Source organism: Manis javanica, chromosome 14, assembly GCF_040802235.1.
Source record: "Manis javanica isolate MJ-LG chromosome 14, MJ_LKY, whole genome shotgun sequence".
Taxonomy (NCBI): domain Eukaryota; kingdom Metazoa; phylum Chordata; class Mammalia; order Pholidota; family Manidae; genus Manis; species Manis javanica.
This window is the reverse complement of record NC_133169.1, coordinates 7762831-7775068: the sequence shown is the minus strand read 5'-3', so window position 1 is coordinate 7775068 and position 12238 is coordinate 7762831. Positions and strand designations below refer to the sequence as shown.

Genomic DNA, 12238 nt, shown 5'->3' with positions numbered 1-12238 from the left:
CAGCACAAGCCACTAGAGGTCGCTATTCTCCCAGGAAAAGGCTACAAACCAACAAGAAGGGAAGCTCTTCCAGCGGTCACTTGTACCAGCTCTGCAAACTATCTCTATCACCATGAAAAGGCAAAACTACAGGCAGACAAAGATCACAGAGACAACACCTGAGAAGGAGACAGACCTAACCAGTCTTCCTGAAAAAGAATTCAAAATAAAAATCATGAACATGCTGACAGAGATGCAGAAAAAAATGCAAGAGCAATGGGATGAGATGCAGAGAAAAATGCAAGAGCAGTGGGATGAAGTCCGGAAGGAGATCACAGATGTCAGGAAAGAGATCACAGAAGTGAAACAATCCCTGGAAGGATTTATAAGCAGAATGGATAAGATGCAAGAGGCCATTGAAGGAATAGAAGCCAGAGAACAGGAACGTATAGAAGCTGACATAGAGAGAGATAAAAGGATCTCCAGGAATGAAACAACACTAAGAGAAATATGTGACCAATACAAAAGGAAAAACATTCGTATTATAGGGATACCAGAAGAGGAAGAAAGAGGAAAAGGGATAGAAAGTGTCTTTGAAGAAATAATTGCTGAAAACTTCCCCAAACTGGGGGAGGAAATAATCGAACAGACCATGGAATTATACAGAACCCCCAACAGAAAGGATCCAAGGAGGACAACACCAAGACACATAATAATTAAAATGGCAAGGATCAAGGACAAGGAAAGAGTTTTAAAGGCAGCTAGAGAGAAAAAGTTCACCTATAAAGGAAAACCAATCAGGCTAACATCAGACTTCTCAACAGAAACCCTACAGGCCAGAAGAGAATGGCATGATATACTTAATGCAATGAAACAGAAGGGCCTTGAACCAAGGATACTGTATCCAGCACGACTATCATTTAAATATGATGGTGGGATCAAACAATTCCCAGACAAGCAAAAACTGAGGGAATTTGCTTCCCACAAACCACCTCTACAGGGCATCCTACAGGGACTGCTCTAGATGGGAGCACCCCTAAAAAGAGCACAGAACAAAACACACAACATATGAAGAATGGAGGAGGAGGAATAAGAAGGGAGAGAAGAAAAGACTCTCCAGACAGTGTATATAACAGCTCAATAAGCGAGCTAAGTTAGGCAGTAAGATACTAAAGAATCTAACCTTGAACCTTTGGTAACCACGAATCTAAAGCCTGCAATGGCAATAAGTACATATCTTTCAATAGTCACCCTAAATGTAAATGGACTTAATGCACCAATCAAAAGACATAGAGTAATAGAATGGATAAAAAAGCAAGACCCATCTATATGCTGCTTACAAGAAACTCACCTTAAACCCAAAGATAAGCATAGACTAAAAGTCAAGGGATGGAAAAACATATTTCAGGCAAACAACAGTGAGAAGAAAGCAGGGGTTGCAGTACTAATATCAGACAAAATAGACTTCAAAACAAAGAAAGTAACAAGAGATAAAGAAGGCCACTACATAATGATAAAGGGCTTAGTCCAACAAGAGGATATAACCATTCTAAATATATATGCACCCAATACAGGAGCACCAGCATATGTGAAGCAAATACTAACAGAACTAAAGAGGGAAATAGACTGCAATGCATTCATTGTAGGAGACTTCAACACACCACTCACCCCAAAGGATAGATCCAGCGGGCAGAAAATAAGTAAAGACACACAGGCACTGAACAACACACTAGAACAGATGGACCTAATAGACATCTATAGAACTTTACATCCAAAAGCAACAGGATATACATTCTTCTCAAGTGCACATGGAACATTCTCCAGAATAGACCACATACTAGCTCACAAAAAGAGCCTCAGTAAATTCCACAATATTGAAATTCTACCAACCAATTTTTCAGACCACAAAGGTATGAAAGTAGAAATAAATTCTACAAAGAAAACAAAAAGGCTCACAAACACATGGAGGCTTAACAACATGCTACTAAATAATCAATGGATCAATGAACAAATCAAAATAGAGATCAAGGAATATATAGAAACAAATGACAACAACAACACTAAGCCCCAACTTCTGTGGGATGCAGCGAAAGCAGTCTTAAGAGGAAAGTATATAGCAATCCAGGCACACTTGAAGAAGGAAGAACAATCCCAAATGAATAGTCTAACATCACAACTATTAAAACTGGAAAAAGAAGAACAAATGAGGCCTAAAGTCAGCAGAAGGAGGGACATAATAAAGATCAGAGAAGAAATAAACAAAACTGAGAAGAATAAAACAATAGCAAAAATCAACGAAACCAAGAGCTTGTTCTTTGAGAAAATAAACAAAATAGATAAGCCTCTAGCCCAACTTATTAAGAGAAAAAGAGAGTCAACACAAATCAACATAATCAGAAATGAGAATGGAAAAATCACGACAGACTCCACAGAAATACAAAGAATTATTAAAGACTACTATGAAAACCTATATGCCAACAAGCTGGAAAACCTAGAAGAAATGGACAACTTCCTAGAAAAATACAACCTCCCAAGACTGACCAAGGAAGAAACACAAAAGTTAAACAAACCAATTACAAGCAAAGAAATTGAAACAGTAATCAAAAAACTACCCAAGAACAAAACCCCGGGGCCGGACGGATTTACCTCGGAATTTTATCAGACACACAGAGAAGACATAATACCCATTCTCCTTAAAGTGTTCCACAAAATAGAAGAAGAGGGAATACTCCCAAACTCATTCTATGAAGCCAACATCACCCTAATACCAAAACCAGGAAAAGACCCCACCAAAAAAGAAAATTACAGACCAATATCCCTGATGAATGTAGATGCAAAAATACTCAATAAAATATTAGCAAACAGAATTCAACAGTATATCAAAAGGATCATACACCATGACCAAGTGGGGTTCATCCCAGGGATGCAAGGATGGTACAACATTCGAAAATCCATCAACATCATCCACCACATCAACAAAAAGAAAGACAAAAACCACATGATCATCTCCATAGATGCTGAAAAAGCATTTGACAAAATTCAACATCCATTCATGATAAAAACTCTCAGCAAAATGGGAATAGAGGGCAAGTACCTCAACATAATAAAGGCCATATATGATAAACCCACAGCCAGCATTATACTGAACAGCGAGAAGCTGAAAGCATTTCCACTGAGATCGGGAACCAGACAGGGATACCCACTCTCCCCACTGTTATTTAACATAGTACTGGAGGTCCTAGCCACGGCAATCAGACAAAACAAAGAAATACAAGGAATCCAGATTGGTAAAGAAGAAGTTAAACTGTCACTATTTGCAGATGATATGATACTGTACATAAAAAACCCTAAAGACTCCACTCCAAAACTACTAGAACTGATATCGGAATACAGCAAAGTTGCAGGATACAAAATCAACACACAGAAATCTGTAGCTTTCCTATACACTAACAACGAATCAATAGAAAGAGAAATCAGGAAAACAATTCCATTCACCATTGCATCAAAAAGAATAAAATACCTAGGAATAAACCTAACCAAGGAAGTGAAAGACTTATACTCTGAAAACTACAAGTCACTCTTAAGAGAAATTAAAGGGGACACTAATAAATGGAAACTCATCCCATGCTCATGGCTAGGAAGAATTAATATCGTCAAAATGGCCATCCTGCCGAAAGCAATATACAAATTTGATGCAATCCCTCTCAAATTACCAGCAACATTCTTCAATGAATTGGAACAAATAATTCAAAAATTCATATGGAAACACCAAAGACCCCGAATAGCCAAAGCAATCCTGAAAAAGAAGAATAAAGTAGGGGGGATCTCACTCCCCAACTTCAAGCTCTACTACAAAGCCATAGTAATCAAGACAATTTGGCACTGGCACAAGAACAGAGCCACAGACCAGTGGAACAGATTAGAGACCCCAGAAATTAACCCAAACATATATGGTCAATTAATATTTGATAAAGGAGCCATGGACATACAATGGCAAAATGACAGTCTCTTCAACAGATGGTGCTGGCAAAACTGGACAGCTACATGTAGGAGAATGAAACTGGACCATTGTCTAACCCCATATACAAAGGTAAACTCAAAATGGATCAAAGACCTGAATGTAAGTCACGAAACCATTAAACTCTTGGAAAAAAACATAGGCAAAAACCTCTTAGATATAAACATGAGTGATCTCTTCTTGAACATATCTCCCCGGGCAAGGAAAACAACAGCAAAAATGAGCAAGTGGGACTACATTAAGCTGAAAAGCTTCTGTACAGCGAAAGACACCATCAATAGAACAAAAAGGAACCCTACAGTATGGGAGAATATATTTGAAAATGACAGATCTGATAAAGGCTTGACGTCCAGAATATATAAAGAGCTCACACGCCTCAACAAACAAAAAACAAATAACCCAATTAAAAAATGGGCAGAGGAACTGAACAGACAGTTCTCCAAAAAAGAAATACAGATGGCCAAGAGACACATGAAAAGATGCTCCACATCGCTAATTATCAGAGAAATGCAAATTAAAACTACAATGAGGTATCACCTCACACCAGTAAGGATAGCTGCCATCCAAAAGACAAACAACAACAAATGTTGGCGAGGCTGTGGAGAAAGGGGAACCCTCCTACACTGCTGGTGGGAATGTAAATTAGTTCAACCATTGTGGAAAGCAGTATGGAGGTGCATCAAAATGCTCAAAACAGACCTACCATTTGACCCAGGAATTCCACTCCTAGGAATTTACCCTAAGAACGCAGCAATCAAGTTTGAGAAAGACAGATGCACTCCTATGTTTATCGCAGCACTATTTACAATAGCCAAGAATTGGAAGCAACCTAAATGTCCATCTGTAGATGAATGGATAAAGAAGATGTGGTACATATACACAATGGAATACTACTCAGCCATAAGAAGTGGAAAAATCCAACCATTTGCAGCAACATGGATGGAGCTGGAGAGTATTATGCTCAGTGAAATAAGCCAAGCGGAGAAAGAGAAATACCAAATGATTTCACTCATCTGAGGAGTATAGGAACAAAGGAAAAACTGAAGGAACAAAACAGCAGCAGAATTACAGAACCCAAAAATGGACTAACAGGTACCAAAGGGAAAGGAACTGGGGAGGATGGGTGGGCAGGGAGGGATAAGGGGGGGGAAGAAGAAGGGGGGTATTAAGATTAGCATGCATGGGGGGGAGGGAGAAAGGGGAGGGTGGGCTGCACAACACAGAGAGGACAAGTAGTGACTCTACCACATTTTGCTAAGCTGATGGACAGTAACTGTAATGTGGTTGTTAGGGGGGACCTGATATAGGGGAGAGCATAGTAAACATAGTATTCTTCAGGTAAGTGTAGATTAAAAATTTAAAAAAAAAAAGAAAGAAAGAAAGAAAAGGGGGATTACTCCTTAACAGGATAAAACTATTGGTAAATCAAAGATCAACGCATGCTTTAAATATCCTTAATGTTGATCACTTAAAGGGTGTCAGATGATCAGCTATGGAGGTACTCTTTTCTGATAATATTCCTTTCTCTTAATTAAAAAAAAAAAAAAAAGCAGTTACTGTGTGCTGACCTCCAATGAGTTCTGCACAGTGGTATAGAGGGCATGTCAAAGTGTGGGCAAAGGGTCTGTTTGTTCTAGGCAGAAGATCAAGGCCTAGCTTGGATACCCAGAAAATGAACTAAGATACGATATGAGGAGGAGCTTCCGGCATCAGCACTCTCTGGAGGACTCGTGCCGGGGGATGATCATCAAAAAGCCTCCACAGGGATCCGGACGATGCTGCGGTTGTGGCTGCATCCAGCCCACCGTCTCCTGGACTTGCCATAAGAAGGAGGAGGGAGATGTCTAGGCTGGCATGTGCATACAGTGAGACAACGAATTTGACTGGATCTGTACTGTTGGAACTCAACCAGGAGTTGGGAGGGGTGCAAGTTGTAGCACCCCAAAATCTCATGACTATAGACTATCTATGGTTAAAAGAACATATGGGATGTGAACAGATCCCAGAAATGGGCTGCTTTAATTTGTCTGATGGTTCAAGTACAGTTGGACAATATCCATCATATCATAGATAAATTTTCACAAATGCCTAGGGTGCCTAAATGGTTTTCTTGGCTTCACTGGAGATGGCTGGTAATTATAGATTTGCTTTGTTTATGTCACCGTATTCCTATTATGTTAATATGTGTGTGCAAATTAGTTAGTAGTTTAAAACCTATACATACTTAAGGTACTATACAAGAAGATATGTCAAAGAAATAATCAATCCTCCCAAGTTTCCTTCATATGCTACATCTATAGCTTTTCTTCTTCCTTCCTAATTACAAACCTTAAATAGAATTCGTGCCTCATATCGAATTTACCGAGTATCATAATTCCTCCAGGTGGTAAAGATACCTCGAGACAAGTGCTGGGCATAGAAGCCACAGGGCATAAATCTGCAAAGAAGTAAAAAGCTAACCTTTGCAAACAATATGGCTTCTCTCTCACTTACCAACTTTACATTTCCCTGTATGGCCCCGGAAGATGACTGGTTAGCCAGAGACGGGTAAGATTCCTCAAGGGAGGAACAACCTAAGACAGGCACAGTCGCAGGGGGGCCATCAGGTGAGAATTTGGGGGTCAACAGAGGTGAGGCTCAGAACCTCACCCCCCCTGCTTTGAGAGAAATCTTCTGCATCCGTGGATGTCTTGCTGCCCTTGTCTAGCCTGGATTAATACTTAGTCCATAGGCACACACCTGATCATCTGATCATCTATATTTGCCTTCTTACAGCACTAAACTATGTTTTCTACCTTTATCTTGCATCTACCTACCACTTCAGCATTTTATTAAAAATAAAAATAATAATAATAATAGGAGAAATGTGGGATCAACATATAAATCAAGTACAAAAATCAAATGAATATTCATATTTGACCTGATGGTTTATAGGTCATATTGCATGATCAAAACCGAAAGTTTCTGTGATGAATGCCCTTGTACTGTTCACCATGTAAGAATTTATTCACTCTGTAAGAATTCGTTCACCATGTAAGAACTTGTTCGTTATGCTTCAGAAGATTGGAGACTGATGAGAATTAGGCTTGAGATGGATTAATGATTGTACATTGAGCATTGACCCCCCTATACTGAATTTTATTGTTGTTAACAACCATTTGATCAATAAATATGAGAGATGCCCTCTCAAAAAAAAAAAAAAAAAAAAACTGGTCTGAGTGATAATAAATGAGAAAGAAAAATAGAGGAAATCTCCCAAAATGAAAATTGGTGATCCTGAAGAAAAAAAGTAGAAAACATTAAATAGAAATAAGACCAAAACATTTATTTTTAGGTTTTTGAAACTTCAAACTGAACAGATTAACAAAAATTGTAGTTAATTCTAATTTATAATGATCGTATCCTAAAGGTGGAAGCAAAATGCTGGAAAAGTTCCATTCCCTCATTCTTTAGATAACTCAATAAAGCACAATAAAAGGGGTTGGGGGTGCCGATAAAGGGAAGGGAAGATGTTGGCTGGAGTACAAGTTAGACATGAGCAGTCTTTCAGGAGAATAAAAAGTTGGCTCACTTGCTCTTAAACATACACTTAAATAACTCTCAACCTTGGCTGAACAGTGGAATCACTTGGAGAGCTTTAAAAAACATTGACACTTGGGTCCCACCCCCTAAAAATACCAAATTTAATTGGCCTGGTAACTCTAATGGGCAGTCATGAAAAAGACTCTCTGCTCTGCCCTGTGCCTCGGCTGGTGAGAACCAGGCAGAAAAGGGAGAGGGAAATACAGTCGCCCAGGGCACCAAAGCCACATATGCAGGACAGTAACACGTCAGAGCCAGAGTTAAGGGAAACGTAAAACGCAGACCCTGGGGGGCAACTTCAGGACTCACAAAAGGGCCTCAGGGCCACAGCTGGGTCTTGACGAACACTTCACCATGTTCTTCAAACTTCAGCGTCCCCCAGTTCAGGACATTAGGATTCAATTTTCCACCAGCGTAGATAATGCTAATCTCACTGGGGGACAGCACAGAGTCCCACATGTTTACATCACCAATGTCTCCCACCAAAGACTGGTTTTTATCAAAGCTCCCAGCGAATGAGTCCTGCTCCTGCCCCAGGATGATGCTGGCTTCTGTTCCTATAGAGTAGCCCTTCCGCAGACTCCGCCTCACCATGGGCTTCCCGTCCACCCAGAGCTCCACGATCCCTGAGACGGACTCCCAGGTGATGCACATGTGCAGGGGCGCAGGGGAGAGCGCAGGAGGCTTGAAAAAGACGGCAGCTCCTCCCACAGCTACGCTGTACACTCCACTATTTTCCTTGAAGAAGAGGATCTCATTAGATTGTGCCCTGGTGGCATAAGAGAAGATGCTATATCCGCGGGTCAAGTCCGTGTAGACCTGCAGGCACAGGGTGAAGGCCCTGAGAGGCTTCTGCAGGTGTGCGCTCAGGGTCACAAAGGAATTATCTGACTCTGTGGGGAACACGAAGGCCTTTCTCCACAAGTCTGTAGAATTGAAGACAGAGAGGGAAAACGTCAGCAGTTGAGCTGTGCTAAAAAGCAAAATTCAACAGAGTAAATTTAAAGATCGAATTGGCTTTATTCAACAATTCGTGAACCAGGCAGCATCCCCTCCAGCAGATGGAAAGGAGGTCTGACAAGCTGTACAAAATGCAAGGCTTTTAGCGGCAGAAGGGGTTAGGAAGAGAGAGCTTCAAGCAGAGTGGGTTGTTTTGAAGTCACCTTCCTACGGAGATGGAGGGGGGTCGATCAGGCAGATTGACACACTAGTGCTGACCAAGTGATTCGAGACTGACTGGTTAAAGGCCATATTCCTGGGAAAGGATGAATCTGCAATTAGGTTAGGTAGTAAGTCTTGGTTTGCCGATGTGGGGTTTAGGATAACTGACTCCACTTTGGACCTGTGGTCTTTAATAGCTTGTTAGACCACCGAGATGTATGCTCTCACTATGTCCAGGCAGGCTGGATTTAGAAATCACGGGTTGCCCTCTGCTCCAGGCCACAACCCCTTCCCCATGCTGGCCATTTCTCCCAACCTGGCTTCGCGCAGTCTAACCCTGAGCCAAGAACTCCACTCACATTCTGAAGCAGCACCTACCTCTTTGGGAAAAAGCACTGGGGAGGCTGAGGACAAGCAGGAAACACAGCCACGGCTTCTCCATGTACCCTCCCGGTGGCCACGGAGCCTAGAATCTGGGTTTTCCTCCTGGAAAGAATTTCAGAGGCTGAGATTGCACACTTGGGTGTCTGAGATCCCTCTGTCTCAGGTCTGCTCCACCTTGACCTTATATGTGTGATAGAGTGTCTCAGCTGATGGGTAAATGATTATCTAAAATTGGTCCCTGAAGCCATGATTAAAGCTCCAAGAGCAAATAAACCAAGATAAGTGGTACAAATAGTACCACTACAAGTTATTTATTAGAGATCCCCGGATGTCTGTCGATGTTCCAACAGCTCTGTGTGACAGTACGTGGTGAATTAAAACATCACATTCTGGGAATCCATTCTAGAGAATATTGCAAAATATGGGGGGCTGCCGGGATGGAGGAGGCTTTATGCACAAGGACAGCGATAACATTACTTAAGATAGTGAAAAATTAGAAAATTGAGGCATGTTTAAGTAAATCGCATATATCTATATCCCCTAAATAGAATGGATAGCCATTTAAAATGTTGTTTGTAAATTTTATGCCCTATGTAGAAATGATTATGGTACTATAATAAGAGAAAGGATAACGTAAATTTGTTTATACATCATTTTTAGAAGAAGTAACATCTTTAGAAAAAAATCTATAAGGAATATCCCCAAACAATAAGTATTCTTAGCACGGCAGTGAAATTATGGACGATTATTTCCCTTATTAATAACACATTCCATCATGTGGTTATGATGTGCATATGTGTATGTGTGTGTGGTTAATTAAGAAGCAAGGAAAGAGGGGATGAATATCAGTATCCCTCAAAGCAACAAAAGCTATGGTTTCATTTTATGAATAGGACATCCGGTCGGACGATGGATATTTGGCTTCACTCCCAGAATATCAATTAGACATCCTGATACATGTGTGTGTGTTTGTGTTTGCCTGTATGTAGAAAAGTATCTGCAATGTATAAATTTCTATATAAAACATTATAATTTCATGTAAAAAAGAATCTTGAGCTTATTCATCACGGCCTCTTCATGACTTACCCTTGATATTCAATGAGAAATTAATAATAGAGGTTATTTCTTAATTGAAGAACCAGCTAACATGTGGGTAGCATATTATAATCACACAAGCTAAAAGGACTATTACAAATGGTAGTAATTCCTGGGAAGGTTTGTTCTCTAATGATGTACAGTTACATTTTCTTTTTAATTACCCTTCCCCAAACTTTTTGCAACCTACTTTTAAAATATAAGACTGGAATAAAGTAATTGCTTTGAATGGCTTTCTCTCTGTTTTCTAACCATTTGCCCAATTAAAGATATAGGCAAGAGCTAGAGCAATAGAAAAGAAGAGAAGGGGAAAACAAAGAGGAAGAGAGAAATTGAGACATTCCCCATGAACCATTTCACAATCCACCCCTGGTTCCAGTAACCTGCCAGCGCAGTGCTGAAATCGCTCCCGTGGTATGACAGCACCGAGTGAGCTCTATCAGGAGAGAGGTGTGATAAATCAGCTTGCTACGCAACCTTCATCCTTGCGAGGCCTCTCCTCTCATTCTCTTACAGCCCCTGATGCGCCAATAAAAATACGGAAGGTTCTCAGCTTTTCTAGACACCTTGGCACTTGATTTAAAGCCCCAGTAGATCAAACACCTCAAATTGCAGAGACCCAAAGCATCAACTGGGGAAAAAGAAAAACATTCAAAGACAAACAGAATGTTTGTCATCACAGTACTGCTTTACTGGATACATAAGAACATGGTAAATACAAGGCTATCACTTTATTTCATCCTAGAGCAACGACAACACCAGACTCCAGTTCTCAAAGAGTGAGTTCATTATGCCCCAACCCACCAACACACCCCACGCAGTTCAAACAAACCACTATTAACAGGAGGAAAAGTGGAAGGGAGGGACACATCAGAAACAACCACGCGACAGATCAGAGACAACTCTTTTCAAAGCTGTCACTCCGCCTACAACAGCGGTTCTCCTGCCTCCACTGCTGGAGACTTGCCTGCACGGTGTAATCGAGCTTTAAAAATACTGAAGACTGGGTCTCACCACCAGAGAATCTGCTGTAATGCTCTGCAGTGTGGCCTGGGCAGCTGGATTATAATGTTAGCATCTAAAATTGGAATCACCGGCCTAGAGAATTTCTCCTACGATTCCATGTCCTTGGCAGAATATGCTCCCCTTAGGATACGAAATGAACTCTAAAGGCATACATGACCATGGAAAAGGGGGGTGGTTTCCAAGTCAAAGAAAACTTTGACAGTGAGTCAAGGGCACAGCCTGCCTCATGCTCTGTTGATGCTGAGGCTGAGTAGGATTTTTATGTGCAAGCCATTCTCCTAAACATACATAACAAAATGAGAAGTTAAGAGATTGACAGTGCCCTGGAGATGGTAGTTAACACTCTGGATATGTGGCACCCTGAAACGGCCCTCTGATGAGAAAACATACACATATCCCCATACTCACCCTCCGCCACTAGGGGGATAAGAGCAGAGTGTAAGATTTTGTTGCATGGGGCAATAGAACACAGTGTTTAGAAGCACGGGGAACTGTAACCAGGCTGCCTAAGTTTAGTTCCAGCTCTGGGCAGGGTAGTTAACCTCTCTGGACCTCAGTTTCTTTATCTGTGAAATGAGGACTATAAAAAAGAGTACTTACCTCAAAGGATGTCATGAAGCAAATAAATACATATAAAGGACTTAGAACATTGCCTGGAACACAGTAAGAACTCGGTAGGCATAAGGTACCTTTAAGATTGTCTCTGATCTGTCCTGTGTGACTGAGCAATTATCATCCTGGGAGCAGTGATAGGAACGTAAGAGATCACTCCTCTGTGGGTCTGAAAGGCCCCGGGGTGGTGGGGATCACCTGGGAGGAGTCCTCAGAGAATGCAGCAGAGGTAACCTGAGCCAAATGTGCTATAGCCTTCTTTAAAGATGATGACCAGTCTTCAAGCTTACTGGGGGCAGGCATGTCCCCCAGACAAGACATCTGAGCTGCCAGGAAGCCCCTAAAATGATGGTCCTAAAAATACATTGGGCAAAAGAGCTT

The 12238-nt window shown here is 41.1% G+C and overlaps 1 protein-coding gene across 1 annotated transcript; it reads right to left on the bottom strand.

Moving 5' to 3' along the window:
• Window positions 1-7301: 7301 nt before the first annotated feature.
• CRP (C-reactive protein) lies at window positions 7302-9301 on the bottom strand. Its single transcript, XM_017644813.3, has 2 exons — window positions 9119-9301; window positions 7302-8505 (listed from the first exon to the last, which is right to left on the bottom strand). Exons 1-2 carry the CDS (start codon window positions 9180-9182, stop codon window positions 7898-7900), a joined length of 672 nt encoding a protein of 223 aa, XP_017500302.1. The 5' UTR covers window positions 9183-9301; the 3' UTR covers window positions 7302-7897.
• Between the last annotated feature and the right edge of the window lie 2937 nt (window positions 9302-12238).